The 24,470-nt window shown below is 47.5% G+C and overlaps 1 protein-coding gene and 2 long non-coding RNA genes across 4 annotated transcripts in view; 1 reads left to right on the forward strand and 2 right to left on the reverse strand.

Moving 5' to 3' along the window:
* LHFPL6 (LHFPL tetraspan subfamily member 6) overlaps positions 1–21,273 on the forward strand; it is a 31,835-nt gene extending 10,562 nt beyond the window's left edge. The window contains exons 3-5 of one of the 2 annotated variants that reach the window (XR_014546330.1): positions 15,455–15,553; positions 18,534–19,998; positions 20,259–21,273. Coding sequence is in view for 1 of the 2 variants with exons in the window: in XM_083606770.1 (XP_083462896.1) it covers positions 15,455–15,553; positions 18,534–18,652 (218 nt within the window). In the remaining variant the exon portion in view is untranslated. Of the gene's footprint in view, positions 1–15,454; positions 15,554–18,533 lie in introns of both variants that reach the window. The other variant, XM_083606770.1, reaches the window with a different exon arrangement.
* The window catches only part of LOC310759535, an 89,121-nt gene extending 66,882 nt beyond the window's left edge, over positions 1–22,239 (reverse strand). The window contains exons 1-2 of the long non-coding RNA XR_014546387.1: positions 22,126–22,239; positions 20,327–21,397 (exon numbers count right to left, since the gene is read on the reverse strand). This is a non-coding gene — a long non-coding RNA (uncharacterized lncRNA). The remainder of the gene's footprint in view (positions 1–20,326; positions 21,398–22,125) is intronic.
* Positions 12,413–15,438, reverse strand: LOC310759541. The gene is made up of 3 exons (XR_014546393.1): positions 15,339–15,438; positions 13,742–14,992; positions 12,413–12,883 (listed from the first exon to the last, which is right to left on the reverse strand). It is a non-coding gene; the product is annotated as an uncharacterized lncRNA (long non-coding RNA).
* Positions 22,240–24,470: the final 2,231 nt, after the last annotated feature.

Genomic DNA, 24,470 nt, shown 5'->3' on the forward strand with positions numbered 1-24,470 from the left:
CTGTTCTCATCCTGAAACAATGTTCTTAACCCAAGGTACTATTTCTGGGTTAGTGGAGTCTGTAACCTGAAGCGTATGTAACCCAAGGTACCACTGTACATTAAAATGTCACACATTAAAAACTTCCCTGATCTGATTTGGTATAAGGCAGTTTCATATATTCGTAAGCGGGGATATGCAACTAATTTTTCTAATTTTCCTGCATGGGACCGTCTTTTCACCTCTGTGCTTGCAGGACAACTGACCACTGGAACAGTGTTATTTTGAGGAAGGAGCAGGCAGAGGAGAGATATTCCCGCCAGCTTCTCATTCTTTGCTAGAACAATGCAACCTGTGCCGTTAATAAAGATAGTGCAACTCATACAGCACGTTGGCCACAAATAGGGCGAAATGGGGATAGAACGCGGACACCATGTCTTCTTTATTACTTCATATAACAACAACGTTGAACTTACCCTTTTCTTGAATCTTCTTGAACTGATTCAAAAAACAAGGAAAAACGAAAAACCGAGTCAAGAATTTGTGAGAACCTAGTAAAATCTGATACTGCAAGTTCACTTTATTTCAGGTACTGTATTTTTCGCTCTATAAGATGCACCAGACCACAAGACGCACCTAGTTTTTGGAGGAGGAAAACAAGAAAAAAAATATTCTGAATCTCAGAAGCCAGAACAGCAAGAGGGATCGCTGCGCAGTGAAAGCAGTGATCCCTCTTGCTGTTCTGGCTTCTGTGATAGCTGCGCAGCCTGCATTCGCTCCATAAGACGCAGACACATTTCCCCTTACTTTTTAGGAGGGAAAAAGTGAGTCTTATAGAGCAAAAAATACGGTAGTTTGTAAGTTTTCGTGGCACTTTGTAAGTAATTATCTCTTTCTCACATATTTGATAAATGGTGTAAAATTATTTTTGAACCGCTGTGTGAATATTTGTCGCCAACGTGCTGTACTAGCTTCTCATTCTTTGGCTGATAATATCTGGGGCCGGATAAAATTTGTGCGATGAATGTTGAATCCTAGATGTAAAAATGCCCCATCTTCCCTAGTAATCTGGTGTACTTCAGAAGATGCTTGTGTATAGATTTTCAGGGTTCTGGCTAGCATTGGAGTACCTCAACCACTTTAGGGTGCAGTTCATGTCTTCTTGCTGCAATTACAGTGGTACCTCGGGTTACATACGCTTCTGGTTACATACTCTTCAGGTTACAGACTCCGCTAACCCAGAAATATTGCTTCAGGTTAAGAATTTTGCTTCAGGATGAGAACAGAAATTGTGCTCCGGCGTTGCGGCAGCAGCAGGAGGCCCCATAGCTAAAGTGGTGCTTCAGGTTAAGAACGGACCTCCGGAACGAATTAAGTACTTAATCTGAGGTACCACTGTATTATTATTACAGTCATACCTCGAGTTGAATGCGCTTCGGGTTGAGCGCGTTCGAGTTGCACTCCACAGCAACCTGGAAGTAATGGAGTGCGTTACTTCCAGGTTTCGCCGCTCACGCATGCGCAGTCACTCAAAATGATGTCACGCACATGCGCGGTAGTGGCGAAATGCGAAACGCGCATGTCAGGGAATCAGGAGCAGGAGCAATGGGGAGAGAGGAATGGGAGAGCGAAGGGGAAGAATCCGAGGGCAGCGTAGGGGAGTATGACAGTGGCCCGAGAGATTCCATGAGCTTCTCCAGCGAATCAGAAGATTCCCAGAAGGGGGCGCCGATGGTCAGGGCAAGGGGGGTCCCAGGGGGGACGCACCAGAAGCAAGGAGCCAGAGGGGAACCCCAAAACAGCAGTGGAGGATCGGGACCAGTTTCCCCACCAGAGCGTAGTGGGGGGGAAGAGTCACATGTGTCAGGGCCAGCGTCTCCTCCAGAGAGGGAGTCAGGGCTGACCACGCCTCCATCGGAGAGTGGGGGAATGGAGGGGAGGTCAGTTGCAGCTAGCCCCCCCGAAGGGGGAAGCAGTGACAGCAGCAGTGAAACGGTCAGGAGGAAAGCTGCTGGCTGGGCGCGCGCGCCAAGTTCAAATGTGCAGGCGCGGGGGGACAGCAGGAGACCCGGATGGGGAACCAGCTCCTAAAGCCCGCCGGAGGGAGGGAGAAGGCTCAGGGGAATCAGCGTCAGAAGAGGCTAGAAGGGGCGAGACCCCGGCGGGCAGGCGGACCCAGAGGAGGAAAGAGCAGCGGAAAAGGTGGAGCAAGGCTAGAATCTTAAATTGGTGTCAAGGGGGAGGAGACTCAGACGGAGCATCAGCGGTCTGACAGTTGAGACGTAGAGCTGCGCGCTGCGGCTCTGGAAGTGAAACTGAACTTCAATAAAGACTTTTGTACTTAACCACGAAGCAGCGTTGGTCCTTTGTGAGCTGGGACCTAGGGTAGCTCTGACAGTGCAGATGCACCGTTGCGTCTTGCGTTCCATTCGGGATGCGAGCGGGGCTCCGGAACAGATCCCGTTAGCATCCCGAGGTACCACTGTATTATTAGCCATGAATGAGCCACAGCCTCCTTATTTATATATCTAACCCCCACCTATGAAGTAGGGTCTCTAGCCTACAAAAGCTCATGCCATACTAAATGGTTTAGCCTCTTTCATTTTTTTATTTTGTTTAGGAATTTATCTCCCATCCCTCAGTTCTTGCCATTCTCAGGGTAGCACTTTTCCAGCGCCACGGGACTCGTCATTATTTTTGCTGCAGCAGAATAACACCACTTATCTTCTGGGATTGGAAGTGGTGTGAGAATGGCTAGATTGTCTCTGCATGGGATCCTGGCATCTATTATGGGATGTATGGCACATACGTAGAATGTGGAAAGCTGTATCCCAGTGTACAGGAGAAATCGGCTTTTAAAAATGTAAGAAAAGCCCTGCCTCTAAATTTGATTTGATTTATTGTATATCTATGCTTCTTTTTGATCAGCTGAATCTCAAAGCAGCTTACAAACAATAAATACCGTGACCATAATCTACTGAAAAACAGCAGAACACCACAAATGCAGCACAAGCCATTTAAAAGATTTTTTTAAAAGATTTTTTAAAATCATCAGTAAAACAAATACGATAAATAAAACATTTTCAAAATGGCAACTAAAAAAAGAAGTTGAACAGGTTATTTGGCGGCAGCACTGTCATTGATAATCACAATTTCCATGAATTTGCCCTCCGAACAAAAATTGAATTTTCAAAAACCTGGACATATGGCAGTCATCCCCCCCCCCAAATTGCTGCAAACTCCTGGTCATTTTGGTTGCTCTTTTCTGAACCTTTTACACCTCTGCAATATCCTTCCTGGTTCTGCTTCAGCAGGGCTTGTTCTGCTATATTTAATAGTGTTTCCCACCAGTTTTCCCAGAAAAGACATTAAGCTAACTTCCCTGTAATCTCCCAGATCCCCTCTCTGAATCCTTTTTTTAAAAAAATGGGTGTTTTACATTGGCTCCCCCCCCCCCCCGCCCCTGTTTTCAGAGACAGAGGCCAATTTTAAGGGCAAGTTGCATGTTTTTGCTAGTAGATCAGCAGTTTCACATTTGAGTTATTTAATAATTCCTGGGTGGATGTTATCCAGACCCACTATTTTGTCAAAAAGGCCTAGAACTTTGCTTGCTGTCACTACTGATTGCCTAAGTTCCTCAGACTCACTTTCTGGGAGATTTAGTTCAGGCCCAAGGATCTGCCCTACATCTTCTGCTGTGAAGACAGATGCAAAGATTTTATTTAGCGCACGGGTAGGCAAACTAAGGCCCAGGGGCCGGATCTGGCCCAATCGCCTTCTAAATCCGGCCCGCGGATGGTCCGGGAATCAGCGTGTTTTTACATGAGTAGAATATGTCCTTTTATTTAAAATGCATCTCTGGGTTATTTGTGGGTCCTGCCTGGTGTTTTTACATGAGTGGAATGTGTGCTTTTATTTAATATGTTTCTCTGGGTTATTTGTGGGGCATAGGAATTCGTTCGTCGTTTTTCCTTCAAAATATAGTCAGGCCCCCCCACAAGGTCTGAGGGACAGTTTACCGGCCCCCTGCTGTAAAAGTTTGCTGACCCCTGATTTAAAACCATTTTCTTCCGCTGGCATACCTTTGAGTCCCTTGTCCAAAAAAGTCCACCTGCTTCCCTAGCTGACCTCAGGCTGCTAATGTATTTGAATAAGGGTTTTTTTTGGGGGGGGTATTATTCGTCTCAATGTTTTAGCAATGCGTTCTTTTTCCCATTCCTTATTGCTACTTGCCTTTCTTTTGCCAAAGTTTATGTTCCTTTTTATTATCATTTGGACAACACTTCCATTTTTAAAAGCAAGACTTCTTGCTTCTGTCCTCTCCCCCATGCTTTTCAACATTTACATGCAGCCGCTGGGAGAGATCATCAGGAGGTTTGGGCTGGGTGTTCATCAGTATGCAGATGATACCCAGCTCTACCTCTCTTTTAAATGAGAACCAGTGAGGGCGGTGAAGGTCCTGTGTGAGTGTCTGGAAGCGGTTGGAGGATGGATGGCGGCTAATGGATTGAGGTTGAATCCTGACAAGACAGAAGTACTGTTTTTGGGGGACAGGAGGCAGGCAGGTGTGGAGGATTCCCTGGTCCTGAATGGGGTAACTGTGCCCCTGAAGGACCAGGTGCGCAGCCTGGGAGTCATTTTGGACTCACAGCTGTCCATGGAGGCGCAGGTCAAATCTGTGTCCAGGGCAGCTGTTTACCAGCTCCATCTGGTACACAGGCTGAGACCCTATCTGCCTGCGGACTGTCTCGCCAGAGTGGTGCATGCTCTGGTTATCTCCCGCTTGGACTACTGCAATGCACTCTACGTGGGGCTACCTTTGAAGGTGACTCGGAAACTACAACTAATCCAGAATGCGGCAGCTAGACTGGTGACTGGGGGCGGCCGCCGAGACCATATAACACCGGTCTTGAAAGACCTACATTGGCTCCCAGTACGTTTCCGAGCACAATTCAAAGTGTTGGTGCTGACCTTTAAAGCCCTAAACGGCCTCGGCCCAGTATACCTAAAGGAGCGTCTCCACCCCCATCATTCAGCCCGGACGCTGAGGTCCAGCGCCGAGGGCCTTCTGGCGGTTCCCTCATTGCGAGAAGCAAAGCTACAGGAAACCAGGCAGAGGGCCTTCTCGGTAGTGGCGCCCGCCCTGTGGAACTCCCTCCCAGCAGATGTCAAAGCGATAAACAACTACCTGACATTCAGAAGACATCTTAAGGCAGCCCTGTTCAGGGAAGTTTTTAACGTGTGATATTTTACTGTATTTTTGGTTTTTATGGAAGCCGCCCAGAGTGGCTGGGGAGGCCCAGCCACATGGGTGGGGTATAAATAATAAATTATTATTATTATTATTATTATTATTATTATTATTATTATTATTGCCACTAACAGCTTCCTTGACTCTGCTCATTAACCACGCTGGCGGCATCTTGGCCCTGATCCGTGGTATAATTCTAGTGAAGGAAGGTGAGGACAGGTGACCTCACCTAGGCCCAAAGTCACCCCCCACCAAAGCAGGCTCAAAGCTTCTCAAAGCTTTTCAAAATCATTTTCTCAGCAGCTAAGCATCAGAAACATTCCGCTCTGCTGTAACAAAGGTAGAGAACAGTCCATTGTTTCTCAGGCCTTTCTCATGCCTTCTGGCCTTGCTAAAGAACCACACTGCAACTCGCTTTCTGTCCGGGAACCATGCCAGAACAAGAGATTGAAACATATCTGAACATGCTGAAACCCCCCCCTCGGCTTCTCATTCCCCCTTTCCTGGGAAGAGTCCAATAGTCCCAAGACAGCTTTCTGTACATGCTCAGGAACCTCAACATGGGGCAGGACTCCTGGGGGAGGAGAAAGGAGGAGGGAACTGGAAAGGGGTATATATGCTTGTGCACATGATTGTGAACTCGTGCACGCTTTTTGTGACTTATCACACTTGCTCCTTCTACCAGTTCATGGTAGAAATAAAAAGCCTTTTCTCCGAAACTATTCCTTGAGTGTCTGTTGACTCCCACTTCCCTTTCCCGGGCGCAATATTTTTCCCACCCGAGGGCAAAGCCTCATAAGGCTACATTAGCTCAGCGTCTGTTTCTCCAGCAATGGTTTTAATGGCTGCCTGGCAGATATTCAACTTGTAGTGTTTCCTACATGGAAAGGCAGTGAAACTACACCAGCTGAATTTTTGAAGCTATTAGATGCGAGTTTATGAAATATGTATTATTTAATACGCTATGTGTGCAGCTCAGAAAATGTTGCCTAAATTTGTATTTATTTTTTATTGTCAGTCCTTTTTAGAAAAAGTGTACAGCGGTACCTCAGGTTAAGAACTTAATTTGTTCCGGAGGTCCGTTCTTAACCTGAAACTGTTCTTAACCTGAAGCACCACTTTAGCTAATGGGGCCTCCGGCTGCTGCCGCGCAGCCGGAGCCCAATTTCTGTTCTCATCCTGAAGCAAAGTTCATAACCCAAGGTACTATTTCTGGGTTAGCGGAGTCTGTAACCTGAAGCGTATGTAACCTGAGGTACCACTGTACTTAACGGTCCTCTTGTTTTTCCTCCAGTAAGCAAATTGCAGCGGATTAGCTAATTATGATGGAAGTCTGTGTAGACAATATCAGATGTTCCCCCTATAGCATAAGTCGATGTAGACATAGGCTGTAACCATTTCAGAAATGTTTTTGGCTCATCTGAGTGTCGTTTCCCCAGATTTGTTTGTAAATCATAAAACGATCAAGCCTGGGTTCTCTACACTTTGATTGTAAGACAGAATGCCAAATAACTTTCCAGCTTGTTGTCTCAGTCCAAGCTATAGGATGATGAACATGTATATATTCCAGGAAGCTGTTGATGAACCTTTATGTCAGCTGTTCGTCCTTCTTACCCTCTTGACAGTTTATACTGGGATTCTTGCTGCAAACCTCAGGTGTGGCTTCCATGGCTACCAGTTGCCCTTGGAGGCATTCCGCATTCACAGGTGTATAAAAGGATTTACGGAAGCCTGTAACCCTCTTGGCACTAATCAGCCGCACCCAGCTGCTACTCTGCAAACTACCCAGATGGGAGGCTGAGTCGAGGGAGGGGGCCTCGTTCGCAAGGTGAAGACCTCAGGAGACTTGGAGGTTCTGTGCCGTGACGCACAGAGGGTATTGTGTTGTCAGAGATGCAATGCAGATCTCTTTGGGGTTGGATACAGATTGTGGTGGCGCTGTGGGTTTAACCACAGAGCCTAGGACTTGCCGATCAGAAGGTTGGCGGATCGAATCCCCGTGACGGGGTGAGCTCCCATTGCTCGGTCCCTGCTCCTGCCCACCTAGCAGTTTGAAAGCATGTCAAAGTGCAAGTAGATAAATAGGTACCGCTCTGGCAGGAAGGTAAACGGCGTTTCCGTGCGCTGCTCTGGTTCGCCAGAAGCGGCTTAGTCATGCTGGCCACATGACCCGGAAGCTGTACGCCGGCTCCCTCGGCCAATAAAGCGAGATGAGCGCCGGAACCCCAGAGTCGGCCACGACTGGACCTAACGGTCAGGGGTCCCTTTACAGATTGTGGTAATAAATATGGTAGTTAATAACCACCCTATAGCAAGTCAGGTGGGGAGGAGCCTTCAGCGATGGACAGAAGGGAAGTCCTTGGGCAGTGGTGCTTAGCATGTGACTAGGAATATTGCAAGCATGCAACGAGTTTCCTGAGAAGCAATGACATATTTAACAATTGTGTGTGTGTGTGTGTGTGTGTGTGTGTGTGTGTTTTCTAACGGATGGGGCATGAATGATACATCACTCTGTGCACGCATGGAGTCATCCACCGTGCCTAACTGCTGACAGAGGAGATTCCTATCCTAGCAGAACTCGTATCAGGGGATCAGAATAATCTGCTTCTCCACTGAAGCCAGCCTCGGGCAAGCGTTGCGCATGCATTCTGCCCATATGCTCCCAGCATCAGAGAGCACTGTTCAGGCGCACAAGCCATGAGCCAGCCAGAGCTGGATGTTTCTTTGACGGAAGGAAAGCGGTCTGTTGTTCCTCGAAATTCACTTGGGTGGGGGCAATTTTTTTTTTGCATGGTGGCAATTTTTTTAAAAAAATGTACTAGTCGTATACTTTCAGAAATCACGCACATCTGCCCAGGAGTCAGGAAACAGAAATGGCATTCTCCCTGTTCGCGTGATGGGGTTTTATCTGTCTGCTGCACATGATGAATGTATGCAATCAGCTCTACATGACTCTGCCCTTGAGGAGTTGTAGCGCAGAACGCAGTGGCCCGTGTCCTGATGAGAGAGGGCTGGCAGGAGCAAATAAAAGCTGTTACACAACAACGACACGGGCTACCCAGCTTCCAGACACAGCCCGAGGGGCTGCTGTTGATCTATGACAGCCAAGGTGCCTTGGAATCTGGTGCTCTCAAGGAATGTCTTGACTCTGATTAAAATGTTCCATGAGGCCCTGCTTCAAAGGCTGTCTGCATGTACCAGGGCAGGGTGGAAAGGCAGCCTGTGGACCTCTGGATCTCGTTGGGACTTCCAGCTCCCATCAGCCTCAGCCCGCATTGCCAGTGGTCAGGGATAATGGGAATTGTAGTCCAGCAACATCTGGAGGGCCTAACATTCCTGTCGGGAGCAAGCCAGCAGTAAATAATAATACAGTGGTACCTCACGTTACATATGCTTCAGGTTACATACGCTTCAGGTTACAGACTCCGCTAACCCAGAAATAGTGTTTCAGGTTAAGAACTTTGCTTCAGGATGAGAACAGAAATCGTGCTCCGGCGGTGCGGCGGCAGCGGGAAGCCCCATTAGCTAAAGTGGTGCTTCAGGTTAAGAACAGTTTCAGGTTAAGAACGGACCTCTGGAACCAATTAAGTACTTAACCTGAGGTACCATTGTAATAATAATAATAATAATAAAAATAATAATTTATTATTTATACCCTGCCCATCTGGCTGGGTTTCCCCAGCAACTCTGGGCGGCTTCCAACAGAACACTAAAATACAATAACCTATTAAACATGTGTATCTGAAGAAGTGTGCATGCACACGAAAGCTCATACCAAGAACTAACTTAGTTGGTCTTTAAGGTGCTACTGGAAGGAAAAATTTTTTTTTGTTTTGACTATGGCAGACCAACACGGCTACCTATCTGTAACTATTAAACATTAAAAGCTTCCCTAAACAGGGCTGCCTTCAGATGTCTTCTAAAAGTTTGGTAGTTGTTTTTCTCTTTGACATCTGGTGGGAGGGCGTTCCACAGGGCGGGCGCCACTACCGAGAAGGCCCTCTGCCTGGTTCCCTGTAGCTGCACTTCTCGCAATGAGGGAACCGCCAGAAGGCCCTCGGCGCTGGACCTCAGTGTCCGGGCAAAAAGATGGGGCTGGAGATGCTCCTTCAGGTATACTGGACCGAGGCCGTTTTGGGCGTTAAAGGTCAACACCAACACTTTGAATTGTGCTCGGAAACGTACTGGGAGCCCTCTTCATCCCTCTTCGGATTCTGGGAGACCAGGGAGGACGAGTGCTTGTTGCAGCAGGAGGGGGAGACTCGTGTCTCTTCACCAGCCTGACTCGTCTCTGCCTCTTGGCCTCATTCCTCCCACTGTCCTTCTTCGGCTTCTGCCTCTGGACTTCTCTAAGCCCGCTCATCCCTGTTACCCCCCTCAGCTTCCGATCCCTCGTCTTCCCAGTCTTCTCCCTCTGACTACTCATTGTTGTCCCACTACCACTCCCCAGCCTCTGAGCCTTCTTGGGGGGTTCCCCAGCTGGTTCCTGCCACCATTTCTCTGTATCCAACCTCTCCATGGGACGCAGGTGGCGCTGTGGGTTAAACCACAGAGCCTAAGACTTGCCGATCAGAAGGTCGGCGGTTCGAATCCCCGCGACGGGGTGAGCTCCCGTTGCTTGGTCCCTGCTCCTGCCAACCTAGCAGTTCGACAGCACATCCAAGTGCAAGTAGATAAATAGGTACCACTCTGGTGGGAAGGTAAACGGCGTTTCCGTGCGCTGCTCTGGTTCGCCAGAAGAGGCTTAGTCCTGCTGGCCACATGACCCGGAAGCTGTATGCCGGCTCCCTCGGCCAATAAAGCGAGATGAGCGCCGCAACCCCAGAGTCATCCACGACTGGACCTAATGGCCAGGGGTCCCTTTACCCTTTACCTTTTACCTCTCCATGACAGTTTCCCACCCTTGTACTAGGGCAGTGTTTCCCGAAATTGGGCCTCCAGCTGTTTTTCAGACTACAATTCCCATCATCCCTGATAACTGCTCTTGCTTGCTAGGGATGATGGGAGTTGTAGTCATGCTGATGACACCCAACTATCTGCTGATGGATGGCCATCCTGACTCGGCCCCAGACACACTGATCAGATGTTTGGAAGCTGTGGCTGGATGGTTACATGGGAGCCGGTTGAAGTTAAATCCTTCAAAGACAGAGGTCCTTTGGCTGGGTCGGGATGATATGGGATTGGGGGGGCAACTCCCATCTCTCACGGGGCCGCAGTTAGTGCCAGCAATGTCCGTTAAGGGTTTGGGTGTAATCTTTGACACCTCCCTTTCCATGGAGGTGCAGATTGCAGCTATAACGAAGGCGGCATTTTTTCATCTCCGCCAAGCTAAGCAGTTGGCTCCTTACCTCTCTCGCCCTAACCTAGTCACTGTGATCCACGTGACGGTCACCTCCAGACTGGATTATTGTAACTCGTTCTACGTGGGGCTGCGCTTGAGACTGACCCAGAAACTCCAGCGGGTGCAGAATGCCACAGCGAGACTCCTTACAGGATCCTCACTGTGGGATCACATTCACCCGGTGCTATACCACCTGCACTGGCTCCCGGTGGAGTACAGGATCAGGTTTAAGGTGCTGGTTTTAACTTTTAAAGCCCTATATGGCCTAGGACCCTCATACCTATGGGACCGCTTCTCCTGGTATGTCCCACGGAGGACCTTACGGTCTTCAAACAAAAACATCTTGGAGGTCCCGGGCCACAGGGAGGTTAGGCTGGCCTCAACCAGAGCCAGGGCTTTTTTGGCCGTGGCCCCGATCTGGTGGAACGCTCTGTCACAAGAGACTAGGGCCCTGCGGGACTTGACATCTTTCCACAGGGCCTGCAAGACAGAGCTGTTCCAACAGGCCTTTGGCCAAGGCACAGCCTGACCCCCTCCTTTGGTAATCCTCACAGAACTCTAGCCCAATGGTTCCCATTAATTTGATTTGAACTGATTTTATAATGAAATGATTTTGGAATGCTGTATTATTTTAGTTGTTAGCCGCTCTGAGCCCAGCTTCAGCTGGGGAGGGCGGGATATAAATAAAATTTTATTTTATTATTATTATTTATGATTAGTCCCAAAACAGCTGGAGATACAAGTTCCAGAAATACTGACTGCCCTAGGATGTGAAGTGGGATCTTCTTTTTAGCAGCCGTAATTTTGTGGAATTGCTTCCTAATGGAGCCCAGTTACAGGATCCCTCTCCCCTTTCTTTTAAAATACTTTTAACGATTTGACTCTGCTGTGAATGTTCTGTTATATTACCAGAGGAGTGTTGGCTTTTTGTCCATTTTTACTGCATTTGAGATGTATTAATTAACAACTCTTGAATGCAATTTGAGAAGAGCCGGGTATTAAATGTAACCTTTATTACGAATTTAGAGCACTGAACACTCTGCGGTGAATACTCATTATAAGACATCTTTATGAACTATGGTCACTTGGGAAGCAATTATTAGTGTTTGCAGAATCTTTAATCACCACTTTGATATCCAACAAGCAAAGGGTTTTATAGAGTCCTGACATTCGTTTTGCAGAAAGAAAAACTCAATTTAATGGTAGCTTTGGTGCCAGTGGGGCTTAAAAAAAATCAATTCAGCAGTTACTGGCACGGCCTTTTATCCTCATATGGAGCTGTTTGCATTCTTCGCAATCCATGAATGTATATTACTAAATTAATTCCTGCTTCCCTACTGTTCAGAAATAATTGATTCAATAATAAAGAGCTGTGATCTGATACCTATAGCTGCTTCTAGGCAGAGGATCAGATAGTAGATTGGTCGTTTCTCTCCGCAGGCAAGGGATTTTTTTCGAAATATATTGTGTGCAGTTCCACGAAAATTTGATGCTTTCCCATCTTTGTTGTTGTTTAGTCGTTTAGTCGTGTCCGACTCTTCGTGACCCCATGGACCAGAGCACGCCAGGCACTCCTGTCTTCCACTGCCTCCCGCAGTTTGGTAGCTGGTAGCTTCAAGAACACTGTCCAACCATCTCGTCCTCTGTCATCCCCTTCTCCTTGTGCCCTCCATCTTTCCCAGCATCAGGGTCTTTTCCAGGGAGTCTTCTTTTCTCATGAGGTGGCCAAAGTATTGGAGCCTCAGCTTCACGATCTGTCCTTCCAGAGAGCACTCAGGGCTGATTTCCTTCAGAATGGATAGGTTTGTTCTTCTTGCAGTCCGTGGGACTCTCAAGAGTCTCCTCCAGCACCATAATTCAAAAGCATCAATTCTTTGGCGATCAGCCTTCTTTATGGTCCAGCTCTCACTTGCATACATCACTACTGGGAAAACCATAGCTTTAACTATATGGACCTTTGTTGGCAAGGTGATGTCTCTGCTTTTTAAGATGCTGTCTAGGTTTGTCATTGCTTTTCTCCCAAGAAGCAGGCGTCTTTTAATTTTGTGGCTGCTGTCACCATCTGCAGTGATCACGGAGCCCAAGAAAGTAAAATCTCTCACTGCCTCTCACGCAAGAATAGGAGAGGGAAGGGAAGTCCCGTTGTGCAAATGGATGTCCTTGTGTGAAGAGGATGACTTGGTTGGGCGTGAACCATGGTCTCCACAGGGACCTAGGATTATTCAGGCAGCATTTCCCGCCCTTTCCGCTGTCCTTAGTTGGAAGACAGGAGCTCTCTCCAAACTCCTCTGAGGCAAAGGAGTGGGGCTGAGCTTCTGGATAATAATAATAATAATTTATTATTTGTACCCCGCCCATCTGGTTGGGTTTCCCCAGCCACTCTGGGGGGCTTCCACAGCGACCAAAAATACACTAAAATGTCACACATTAAAAACTTCCCTGAACAGGGCTGCCTTCAGATGTCTTCTGAATGTCAGGTAGTTGTTTATCACTTTGACATCTGATGGGAGGGCGTTCCACAGGGCGGGCGCCACTACCGAGAAGGCCCTCTGCCTGGTTCCCTGTAGCTTTGCTTCTCGCAATGAGGCAACCGCCAGAAGGCCCTAGGCGCTGGACCTCAGCGTCCGGGCAGAACGATGGGGGTGGAGATGCTCCTTCAGGTATACTGGGCCGAGGCCATTCAGCACCAACACTTTGAATTGTGCTCGGAAACGCACTGGGAGCCAATGTAGGTCTTTCAAGACCGGTGTTATGTGGTCTCGGCGACCGCCCCCAATCACCAGTCTAGCTGCCGCATTCTGGATTAGTTGTAGTTTCCGTGTCACCTTCAAAGGTAGCCCCACGTAGAGCGCATTGCAGTAGTCCAAGCAGGAGATAACAAGAGCATGCACCACTCTGGCAAGACAGTCTGCGGGCAGATAGGGTCTCAGCCTGCATACCAGATGGAGCTGATAGACAGCTGCCCTGGACACAGAATTGACCTGCGCCTCCATGGACAGCTGTGAGTCCAAAATGACTCCCAGGCTGCGCACCTGGACCTTCAGGGGCACAGTTACCCCATTCAGGACCAGGGAGTCCTCCACACCAGCCCGCCCCCTGTCCCCCCAAAACAGTACTTCTGTCTTGTCAGGATTCAGCCTCAATCCATTAGCCACCATCCATCCTCCAACCGCCTGGATCTCACTCAGAACAAGATGGGAACTGTCTTCAAGTTTTCTCACAGGCTGTTGCCAGGCAACAGCTCCTTCCAAGTTCCTTCAAGTAAGAGGAGTGGGGCTGAACAGCTGGAACTGTGATGGAAGCAGTTTCCAGGCAGCATTCCCAAAATACAAGTATCTTGCAAATTTGCTTGGAAGCCTAAGAATTGGGGGGGGGGGAGAGATATTCCTAGAACTGCCAGATTTTTAAAGGTCATTCCTTATGCACAACCATCTCCAGTGAGGAATTGTGCATGGAATTCTCATCAAAGTGGCATGCATATGTTTTTCCCCCTCATTTTAAGCTTCCACCTTGAAAACCCATCCAAGCAGTCTACCTTCCTTGGCCCCTCAATAAGGGACCATTGTTGTAACGCAGCTTGCTTTTTAAGCAAATGCGCGGCGCAGTGTTAAGCATTCGTATGTGAGGCACACACTTGAGAATAGATCCCTGCCGAAAACAGTGAAGCTCAGTTCCGAGTAAACATGCATCGCTTTGAGTGACACACGCCAAGTTTTTGCTTATTTTAATTCTAAATGTGTGCCTTTGCCTTCCAGATCTTGCTTGGTTAAGCTAAAAATGAAATTCCAGTAACACTTCCCTCCTCCGAAGCGGACTTTAGGAACGGCCTCAGGGATTTTTGTGTTTCTTGCCTTTGTTTTATTCCCAGCAAAATGTGTGCTTGGTGTTTTCCAGTCTGTTCCTGTGTGATTTATGAGCCTTTCATGGGCAGACATCCACCGGCTTGTAAATAATTGCACTGACAAGGAAGGCCAGTCTGGTAAACAGATTATTCCTAATTGTGCAGGGAGAGAGTCAGGAATCCTGCTGTCACATCCAGAAGCATACCTCATTCCTCATGTTTTTCCAAAGCCCTGGCTGAAGACTTAAAGGGCAAGCCACGTCATAGCTGTGCGAGCGGAGTATAAATAATATATGTATGCATTGAGTCAGAAAAGAATCTACATCTGCAAGTGAACTGGCCAAAAAATGAATTGGTACTCTTCCAGGCTGGTTGAACATTATTGCCACAGACTGAAAAAAGCTATACTCTATTGTTTTGGCACAACATACCCTAGTATACTTAATACATGATACTCTGGGCAACATTTACTGCCCTGGGAACCTCTAGAGTTGTAAATACCATAGATAATAATTAGAATAATTTGTAACAGAAGCTCCACCTGGCTTCTTCAAAGTTGAGCAGCTAACAACTCTTCCAACTCTATGATTCTATGATTCTATAAAAGGATGTCATATAGAGGAGGGAGAAAGGTTGTTTTCTGCTGCTCCAGAGAAGCGGACACGGAGCAATGGTTCCAAACTACAAGAAAGAAGATTCCACCTAAACATTAGGAAGAACTTCCTGACAGTAAGAGCTGTTCGACAGTGGAATTTGCTGCCAAGGAGTGTGGTGGAGTCTCCTTCTTTGGAGGTCTTTAAGCAGAGGCTTGACAACCATATGTCAGGAGTGCTCTGATGGTGTTTCCTGCTTGGCAGGGGGTTGGACTCGATGGCCCTTGTGGTCTCTTCCAACTCTATGATTCTATGATTCCACAAGGTATCCACTCAGCTTGCTGTTTATGAAAAATCAGCCTTTTAAAGGCTTAACTTCCCTGATTCGCAGTTCTCTGAAGACCTGTTACTTCCTTCTCCCTGACCTCCATTTTTTTTTTGGTCTGCAGGCTTGTTAATTGGTTCTGGCTGTGCTCTTTATCCTCTGGGCTGGGACAGTGAAGAAGTCCGGCAGACCTGTGGTTACCTTTCCAACCAGTTTGAGCTGGGTAAGTAAGTGGCTGCCAATGGAGCAGGCTTAAATAAAGTTAACGGTTTTGACTGAGTCTGCTGAAGCATTTTGCATGATCTGCTTAAGCCTTTCTGCTGGCCTGAGCACTGAAATTCCACCACCACCAAAGTTAGGACAGTTGCCACCAGCCCTCCTGTTACAGAGTAAAAGGTCTGCCTGCTGCCTATTCTTGAGAACCTGCCAGGATTTTATTGTATTTGATTTGTGGTATGGCACCTGTCTCCCCCCACTAGTAGCTTGGGAGGTCTGCAGGAACACCATGAGGCTGCAGATGGGTGATTTGGGATTGTAGTACAGTGGTACTATGTTTAATAGATTATTGTATTTTAATATTCTATTGGAAGCCAGCCAGAGTGGCTGGCGAAACCCGGCCAGATGGGCGGGGTATAAATAATAAAATATTATTATTATTATTATTACTACTATTTTATTATAACCTGAGGTGCGCTTTTGCTGATGGGGCCTCCTGCTGCCATCGCGCCACCGGCGCACAATTTCTGTTCTCATCCTGAGGTAAAGTTCTCAACTGGAGGTACTACTTCCGGGTTAGCAGAGTTTGTAACATGAAGTGTTTGTAACCCGAGGTACCGCTGTACAGTGGTACCTCAGGTTACAGACGCTTTAGGTTACAGACGCTTCAGGTTACAGACTCCGCTAACCCGGAAATAGTACCTCGGGTTAAGAACTTTGCTTCAGGATGGGAACAGAAATCGTGCGGCGGCAGTGGGAGGCCCCATTAGCTAAAGTGATGCTTCAGGTTAAGAACAGTTTCAGGTTAAGAACGGACCTCAAGAACGAATGAAGTACTTAACCCAAGGTACCACTGTATATAACCACTGTATATAGCATGTCTCCCAGTTGTCATCATGAGGCATGCGCAATGTGCTTGGGAAAGAGGAGGCGAGGGATCTGCCTGCTGCATTGTATCCGGGGACCTGATGCTTCCATCTGCTTCAGAGTGGGCTGTTTGTGTCACTTAAACTCTCGAGCTCATGAATTGGAGTCATGGTGGCTCTCCCCCTGTTGCTCTCCCAAGTGCTGCAAAGCAACAGAGGGTAGCCAAAGCCTGCCCAGTTGAATGAATAAGCAATCCAGTAGCAGAGAGTTGCCTGGAGGCAATGTACCCAAAGGTGTTTGGGGGGGACAGGTGAGCTAATGAGCAACTTGGATCTCTTATCTGGATATCCTAAGCAAACTCTACTGGGGCAGAAGTACCGTATTTTAGGGGGAAATTCCCCACAGTTGTTGAGCTTTTTGGGGGGAGGGACGAGGTTGCCCAGAGTTGTTGAGAGTCAGTATGTTGTAGTGGTTAAGAGCAGTGAACTTGTAATCTGGTGAACCGGGTTCGCTTCCCCATTCCTCCACCTGCAGCTGCTGGGTGACCTTGGCCTAGTCACACTTCTCTGAAGTCTCTCAGCCGCACTCAACTCACAGAGTGTTTGTTGTGGGGGAGGAAGGGAAGGAGATTGTTAGCTGCTTTGAGACTCCTTAAAGGTAAAGTTGTAAAGGGACCCCTGACTGTGACCAGATCTGTGACCAGATCTGACCATAAATAAAGAGACCTGATGTTTAAACAGGTAAAAGAACCCCTGACCATTAGGTCCAGTCGTGAACGACTCTGGGGTTGCAGCGCTCATCTCGCTTTACTGGCCAAGGGAGCTGGTGTACAGCTTCCGGGTCATGTGGCCAGCATGACTAAGCCACTTCTGGTGAACCAGAGCAGCACATGGAAACATCGTTTACCTTCCCGCCAGAGCGGTACCTATTTACCTACTTGCACTTCGTGCTTTTGAACCGCTAGGTTGGCAGGAGCAGGGACCGAGCAACGGGAGCTCACCCCGTCACGGGGATTTGAACCGCCGACCTTCTGATCGGCAAGTCCTAGGCTCTGTCGTTTAACCCACAGCGCCACCCGTGTCCCATTTCAGACTTCTTAGGGTAGTGATAAAGCGGGATATCAAATCCAAACTCCTCTTCTTCTTCTTTTGGGGGGGGTCACCGACCCCAATCGCTTGACCTTCTCATTCGACACAACCACAGCCAATTGTATGCACACTTCCCCACCGCCGTAAATCAACCACCCAACTGCCGCAGCCAATTGTCAGCAGGCCTTGCCGCAGCAACCAATCGCCGCTGATAATCTCCTGCTGGCTGCTGCCACCAATCACCCTCTGCTTTCCATGTATAAGACGACATGCAATTTTTGCCTATTATTTCTACGGAATAAAGTACAGGTAAAGGGACCCCTGACCATTAGGTCCAGTCGTGGCCGACTCTGGGGTTGCGGCGCTCATCTTGCTTTATTGGCCGAGGGAGCCGGCGTACAGCTTCCGGGTCATGTGGCCAGCATGACTAAGCCGCTTGTGGCGAACCAGAGCAGCGCACGGAAACGCCGTTTACCTTCCCGCCAGTTTACCTATTAATCTACTTGCACTTTGACGTGCTTTCGAACTGCTAGGTTGGCAGGAGCAGGGACCGAGCAACGGGAGCTCACCCCGTCGCGGGGATTTGAATCGTCGACCTTCTGATCAGCAAGTCCTAAGCTCTGTGGTTTAACCCACAGTGCCACCCGCATCCCTATTTCTAAGGAATACATAGCGTCTTTTTCCTAAAACTAGCATTCATCATCTGGTGATTCAAACTTTTGGGTCATCCCTAGTGACAAGACACCAGCTTGTCCACAATGCGGACATTGCAACCCAAGTCCCCCACATTGAAATGGGAAGTTATGCATAATTCTCTGTCTTGACGTTATTGGGATAGAAAAGTCCCGTTTTAATATTCGCGCACCCAAAATAATGACATGCCTCATAACAAAAACGCATCTCTTATTTGTTCTTTGCAGTGTTTCCTTGAATTAATTGCAGTTTGCATTTTTAATTTAAAAGGGGAAAAAAAGAAAAATAATAATGGTGAAACCCATCTAATATTGTCCTTTGTGTTTTGTTTACCTGTAGGCACCTGTGAAATTGGCTGGGCTTACTATTGCACAGGAGGAGCTGCTGCTGCTGCGATGTTGATCTGCACTTGGCTGGCTTGCTTCTCTGGCAAGAAGCAGAAACAGTACCCTTACTGAGACCAGAAAGACGCAGCACAAAGAGAACCAGTTGAGGGATTTGGAGTGGGGGGGGGTGGGGGGAGAAAGAGAGGAAAATAAATGTGCATGTAAGCCTTTCTTGGAAAGGTGCAATCTGTTCTTCACTGTAGCCAGATCAATACAAACAAGACTCAGTGACGTTTGACACTGAATGAACAGTGGGGTTCTCTGTAACTTAGGGGTATAAACCAGGAATTTCATGGAGCTTATGCTCTTAACCACTTTATTCCTAGCCTATTGTGGTGTAGTAGAAAATGCAGGAAGCATTCACTTTCTCGTGTGTAGAGAGGAGGAAATTAAGGGTTTTTAAGCAGTGCTTCAGTTGAAAGGGTTGAAAAAACAACGTGCTGGAAGACAAGGATGTAGCCTTATAAAATATGATTTAACATGACAGGGGATTGGACATAAAGGGGGCATTTCTTCACGGTTTTTCTGACGTGATTTCTCTGACATGATCAGCCACGTTGGCTCACAGCTACAGCACCTGCCTTGTGTGTGTGTGTGTGGATGGCATCTATTTTGAGGCCTTAAAAGTATTAGCCAATCCGATGCGGAGTTTTAATTTTGTGAACTTAACTATGAAACTTGTTACGTGACTCCTGTAAAGCACATCTGCCTACTTTTGCACAGACACTTTTTCCTTCACACGGCACCTAACTGCAGATTATGTGGAGATTTTTATTTACAATGTACCAGGCTCCAGCCAATTGGACTCATTTGCCTCTCTGCGTACCATTAAGCAGTTTGTAGTAGTAGCTCACTGCGGAAGGCTCTGATACTCGGGCAAAGCAGCCAAGGGGTTTTCTTTGTTATTAAAAAAAAAAAAAAAGCACAGAGATCCACATCAAGTCATTTCTCTCCTTTCACAAATGCACATGCTAACTCGCCCCTTTACTTTCACATAACCTGCAGAAATATGGCCAAAGTACACATTACATATGTTTTTACAGGTATTTGTGTGTACGGTCAAACCTCTTCTTACATCCGCCTCTGCTCGCATCCGTTTTGCGCGACGTCCGCAGCAAACCTGGAAGTAACTGGCAGGTTTGCCGTTCGCGCATGCGCAGAAGCGGGCAATCGCCGCCCACGCACAACGGCGCCTCTCCCAGTGACCCGTTTCGACTTCCAGACGGGCCTCAGGAACGGATTGTGGATGTTAGTAGAGTCTTTTTTGGCACGGCGGGTGGGGAGAATTGAGCATAGTTCCATCCCAACATCACAATTCCATGATGCAAAAAAGGGGCGTTACTCTATTGCAGACATTTTGTAAAGTGTACATTTGGCGTGCACATTCTTCTCACCGTATCACACCTATGCAACATACTGTATTTTTCGCTCTATAAGACATACCAGACCATAAGACGCACCTAGTTTTTGGAGGAGGAAAACAAGAAAAAAAATATTCTGAATCTCAGAAGCCAGAACAGCAAGAGGGATCGCTGCGCAGCGAAAGCAGCAATCCCTCTTGCTGTTCTGGCTTCTGGGATAGCTGCGCAGCCTGCATTCGCTCCATAAGACGTACACACATTCCCCCTTACTTTTTAGGAGGGAAAAAGTGAGTTTTATAGAGCAAAAAATACGGTAGGTTTCACAGATGGAAATTCACACAGATTGCCTGTTCAGCTCCCTCTTCCTCCATGCTAATTCATGCACATATACATCCACAGACCCCATTTATATACACTGCCTCTTCAGGCATGCTTTTTAACGCTTTCGTCCTCTTGATTCATTGCATTCACTCCATAGAGAAGCAACGAAGACCAGTATGTCCTCTCCTGCTTCCTTCTTTCACTGCACAGCTTCAGATGTTCATCAAAAGTAGCAACAAAGGAAATGCAAGCGACTTGCTTCCGCTCTGGTAGTTTTCATGTGAAAGGGAGATGCGGGCATCGCCTGCTGCAAGGTCTTCATTCTCCTTGGCACAGAGAGTGCGGCTCGATGTCGCACAAAACCAAGAAATAGCAACAGAGGACAAGTCCTTCTTTGTTTACTTGGATAGTTTTGTTTCGAGACCACTACTTGCATTACTGCTTTGGGCGATGAGCCGCTCGCAGAAAATCACTGTGGAGCAAAGCAATTGCGATTAATACTCCTTGCACTTCTCTTTTGTTTTGCTCTGCTCTAGATCATACGAATTTCAGTATTATACCACGTTTTAAACTAAAACAAAAACCCTAATGGACTAAAGGGCCATTTTTTCCAGTATTTTATATAATCTGTGTACACGTGTTCTCATGTTTTATTAATGGCCTTTTCAGACCTATATACATTTTATTAACCTCAATGTTTTTCCAAGTTTCTTACCAAAATGCAATATTTTACTCAGCGTATGTAGCCTTTTAGATAGGGACGTTCTATGAAGGGCAGGAAGGAGACAGTTCTGTCCAGTGAGAATTGTGGGTGTGGCACAGTAGAATATTATGACTTATGCAAGAGCAATGACAAACATCTTCCAATTTTTGTTACTAATAGCTAGGTACTTATTGACGTATTGTGCTGTATTGTTTATTTTAATATTCATCTTTGTAATATAATATGAAATGTACGATATCGTTTGTATTTTAGAATCTGTAAATAAATGTCTTCTCTATGATACTTCAGCCGTGTGGTTGAGTTTCCTTTCCTCCTTTATTTTTTATTATTACTTACTAAATTTATATATTCCTCTTCATCTATCTTTCATAGCTGTGGCATTACAGGATGAGTGTAAATATCATCCTGTACCTTGAAAGTACATGTCATTCTGTACCTTAAAAGTATGGGACGCGGGTGGCGCTGTGGGTAAAACCTCAGTGCCTAGGACTTGCCGATCGTATGGTCGGCGGTTCGAATCCCCGCGGCGGGGTGAGCTCCCGTCTTTCGGTCCCAGCTCCTGCCCACCTAGCAGTTCGAAAGCACCCCTAAGTGCAAGTAGATAAATAGGTACCGCTTTAAAGCGGGAAAGTAAACGGCGTTTCCGTGTGCTGCGCTGGTGCTGGCTCGCCAGAGCAGCTTTGTCACGCTGGCCACGTGACCCGGAAATGTCTTCGGACAGCGCTGGCTCCCGGCCTCTTAAGTGAGATGAGCGCACAACCCTAGAGTTGGACACGACTGGCCCGTACGGGCAGGGGTACCTTTACAGTGGTGCCTCGCAAGACGAAAAGAATCCGTTCCGCGAGTCTCTTCGTCTTGCGGTTTTTTCGTCTTGCGAAGCAAGCCCATTAGCGGCTTAGCGCTACAGTATTAGCGGCTTAGCGGGCTTAGCGGATCAGCTGTTAAGCGGCTTAGCGGATCAGCTGATAAGCGGCTTAGCGGCTTGGGAAAAAGGGGGGGAGGAAAAAAACCCCGCAGGAACTGGCAAGACATTTTCGTTTTGCGAAGCAAGCCCATAGGAAATTTGTTTTGCGAAGCACCTCCAAAACGGAAAACCCTTTCGTCTAGCGGGTTTTCCGTCTTGCGAGGCACCACTGTACCTTGAAAGTAGGATATCCATTTGCAAAGGCTGCCAAACCGAACTGGGTAGGACTGACACTGACTAACATTCCTTTTCTGGAAAAGTAAAGTGTTCGAAGGACTCCCACAAGGCCCCATACATGAGAGGTTTGCCATGGTCATGCTGATTTGCAGCTGCCTGAAAGCCTGACAGCAAAGGATCCTGCTCAAGGATCTCTCCTTCAAGACTTAGACAGTGGTACCTCGGGTTACAAACGCTTCAGGTTACAGACTCCGCTAACCCAGAAATAGTACCTTAGGTTAAGAACTTTGCTTCAGGATGAGAACAGAAATCGTGCTCCGGCGGAGCAGCATGAGGCCCCATTAGCTAAAGTGGTACCTCAGGTTAAGAACAGTTTCAGCTTAAGAACGGACCTCCAGAACAAATTAAGTTCTTAACCCGAGGTACCACTGTATTCCTGTCAGTGGTGACGTCAACCTTGAGCCGGGGGCTCTCTCCATCAATAATAATAATAATAATAATAATAATAATAATAATAATAATTTATTATTTATACCCCGCCCAGTTGGCTGGGTTTGCCCAGCCACTCTGGGCGGCTTCCAACAAAACACTAAAATACTATAACCTATTAAACATTAAAAGCTTCCCTAAACAGGGCTGCCTTCAGATGTCTTCTAAAAGTTTGGTAGTTATTTTTCTCTTTGACATCTGATGGGAAGGTGTTCCACAGGGCGGGTGCCACTACCGAGAAGGCCCTCTGCCTGGTTCCCTGTAACTTGGCTTCTCGTAGCAAGGGAACCGCCAGAAGGCCCTCGGCGCTGGACCTCAGTGTCCGGGCAGAATGATGGAGGTGGAGACGCTCCTTCAGGTATACTGGACTGAGGCCGTTTAGGGCTTTTTAAAGGTCAGCACCAACACATTGAATTGTGCTCGGAAACGTACTGGGAGCCAGTGTAGGTCTTTCAAGACTGGTGTTATATGGTCTCGGCGGCTGCTCCCAGTCACCAGTCTAGCTGCCACATTCTGGATTAGTTGTAGTTTCCGGGTCACCTTCAAAGGTAGCCCCACATAGAGTGCATTGCAGTAATCCAAGCGAGAGATAACTAGAGCATGCACCACTCTGGCAAGACAGTCTGCGGGCAGGTAGGGTCTCAGCCTGCGTACCAGATGGAGCTGGTAAACAGCTGCCCTGGACACAGAATTGACCTGCGCCTCCATGGACAGCTGTGAGTCCAAAATGACTCCCAGGCTGCGCACCTGGTCCTTCAGGGGCACAGTTACCCCATTCAGGACCAGGGAGTCTTCTACACCCGCCCGCCCGCCTCCTGTCCCCCCAAAACAGTACTTCTGTCTTATCAGGATTCAACCTCAATCTGTCTCGTCAGGATTCAACCTCAAAAGCTAGAGTTCTCCCAAGGAGTATCACTGCCCACTCCATCAAGGGGCAGCCACCCTACTGCGGTCCACAGAAGTGCATCCCTAGAGAAGGATTCCCTTCCACGTTGACACTCAAGATGAACAAATACGCCTCTGCCAATGCAGCCTTTGGATGGAGTAGCCTAAGTCCATACCCACTCAGGATGAATGGGGTAGTGTAGCAAACAGCTCCACCCAGATCAGACCTTAAGGCTCCTTGGGTCTCGTTCCTCTGATCAGCCTAGAACAGGAACTCCCAGAGACCTCCCTCATTCTCTCTGTTACGTTAAGTTCCTCAATGCCTGGGGCCAGTTCAGTCCTACTGTAACAGAACTGTTCTCAGTATTGTTAATACTGGGGGATCGGTTGCAAGGAAGTTAGTTCCCCTTCCTGATGCGCAGCAAGACCAAATCATGTCAATCAGTGCTAACTCTACCTCCAGGAGGAGTTAACTCTTTCCAGGAGGAGTTAACTCTTTCCTGCATGCTCCACTCTCCGCTGACCAAAAGAACACTTCACGGTAAGTCCAACTTGCTCTGTTAAATGTAGGATCTCAAAGGTGGGGCAACATTAGCCGATAGGGTTGAGGGCAGTCCACAGGCTCAGGCAACCTATGCAGAGGTTAAACTGAAGTTCCATGTACACACTTGCTACCAATCCCACTTTTTCTGCCATATAATTGAAGTGGGCCTAAGGCGGGGGGGGGGGGGAGAAAACAAGGTGGTGCAGTCAAATCTCTGTTCTCCAGTTGATATATGCATTCACATAACCTTTTGAGGAATATCCTTTAGGTGGGACGCCAAAGACTTTGAATAGAGGATGAAGCAGCCCTTAAAACGCAGAGGGGCCTCTTCAAATGTTTACAGCACCAGTCTGAACTGGGTGCTTTACAAATAATAAAAAACAATTCCAGGGAAATGGAAGAAAGGTATTTTTAGATTCTGCAAA

The sequence above is a fragment of the Podarcis filfolensis genome, assembly GCF_964270895.1.
Source record: "Podarcis filfolensis genome assembly, chromosome: 3".
NCBI classification, from domain to species: domain Eukaryota; kingdom Metazoa; phylum Chordata; class Lepidosauria; order Squamata; family Lacertidae; genus Podarcis; species Podarcis filfolensis.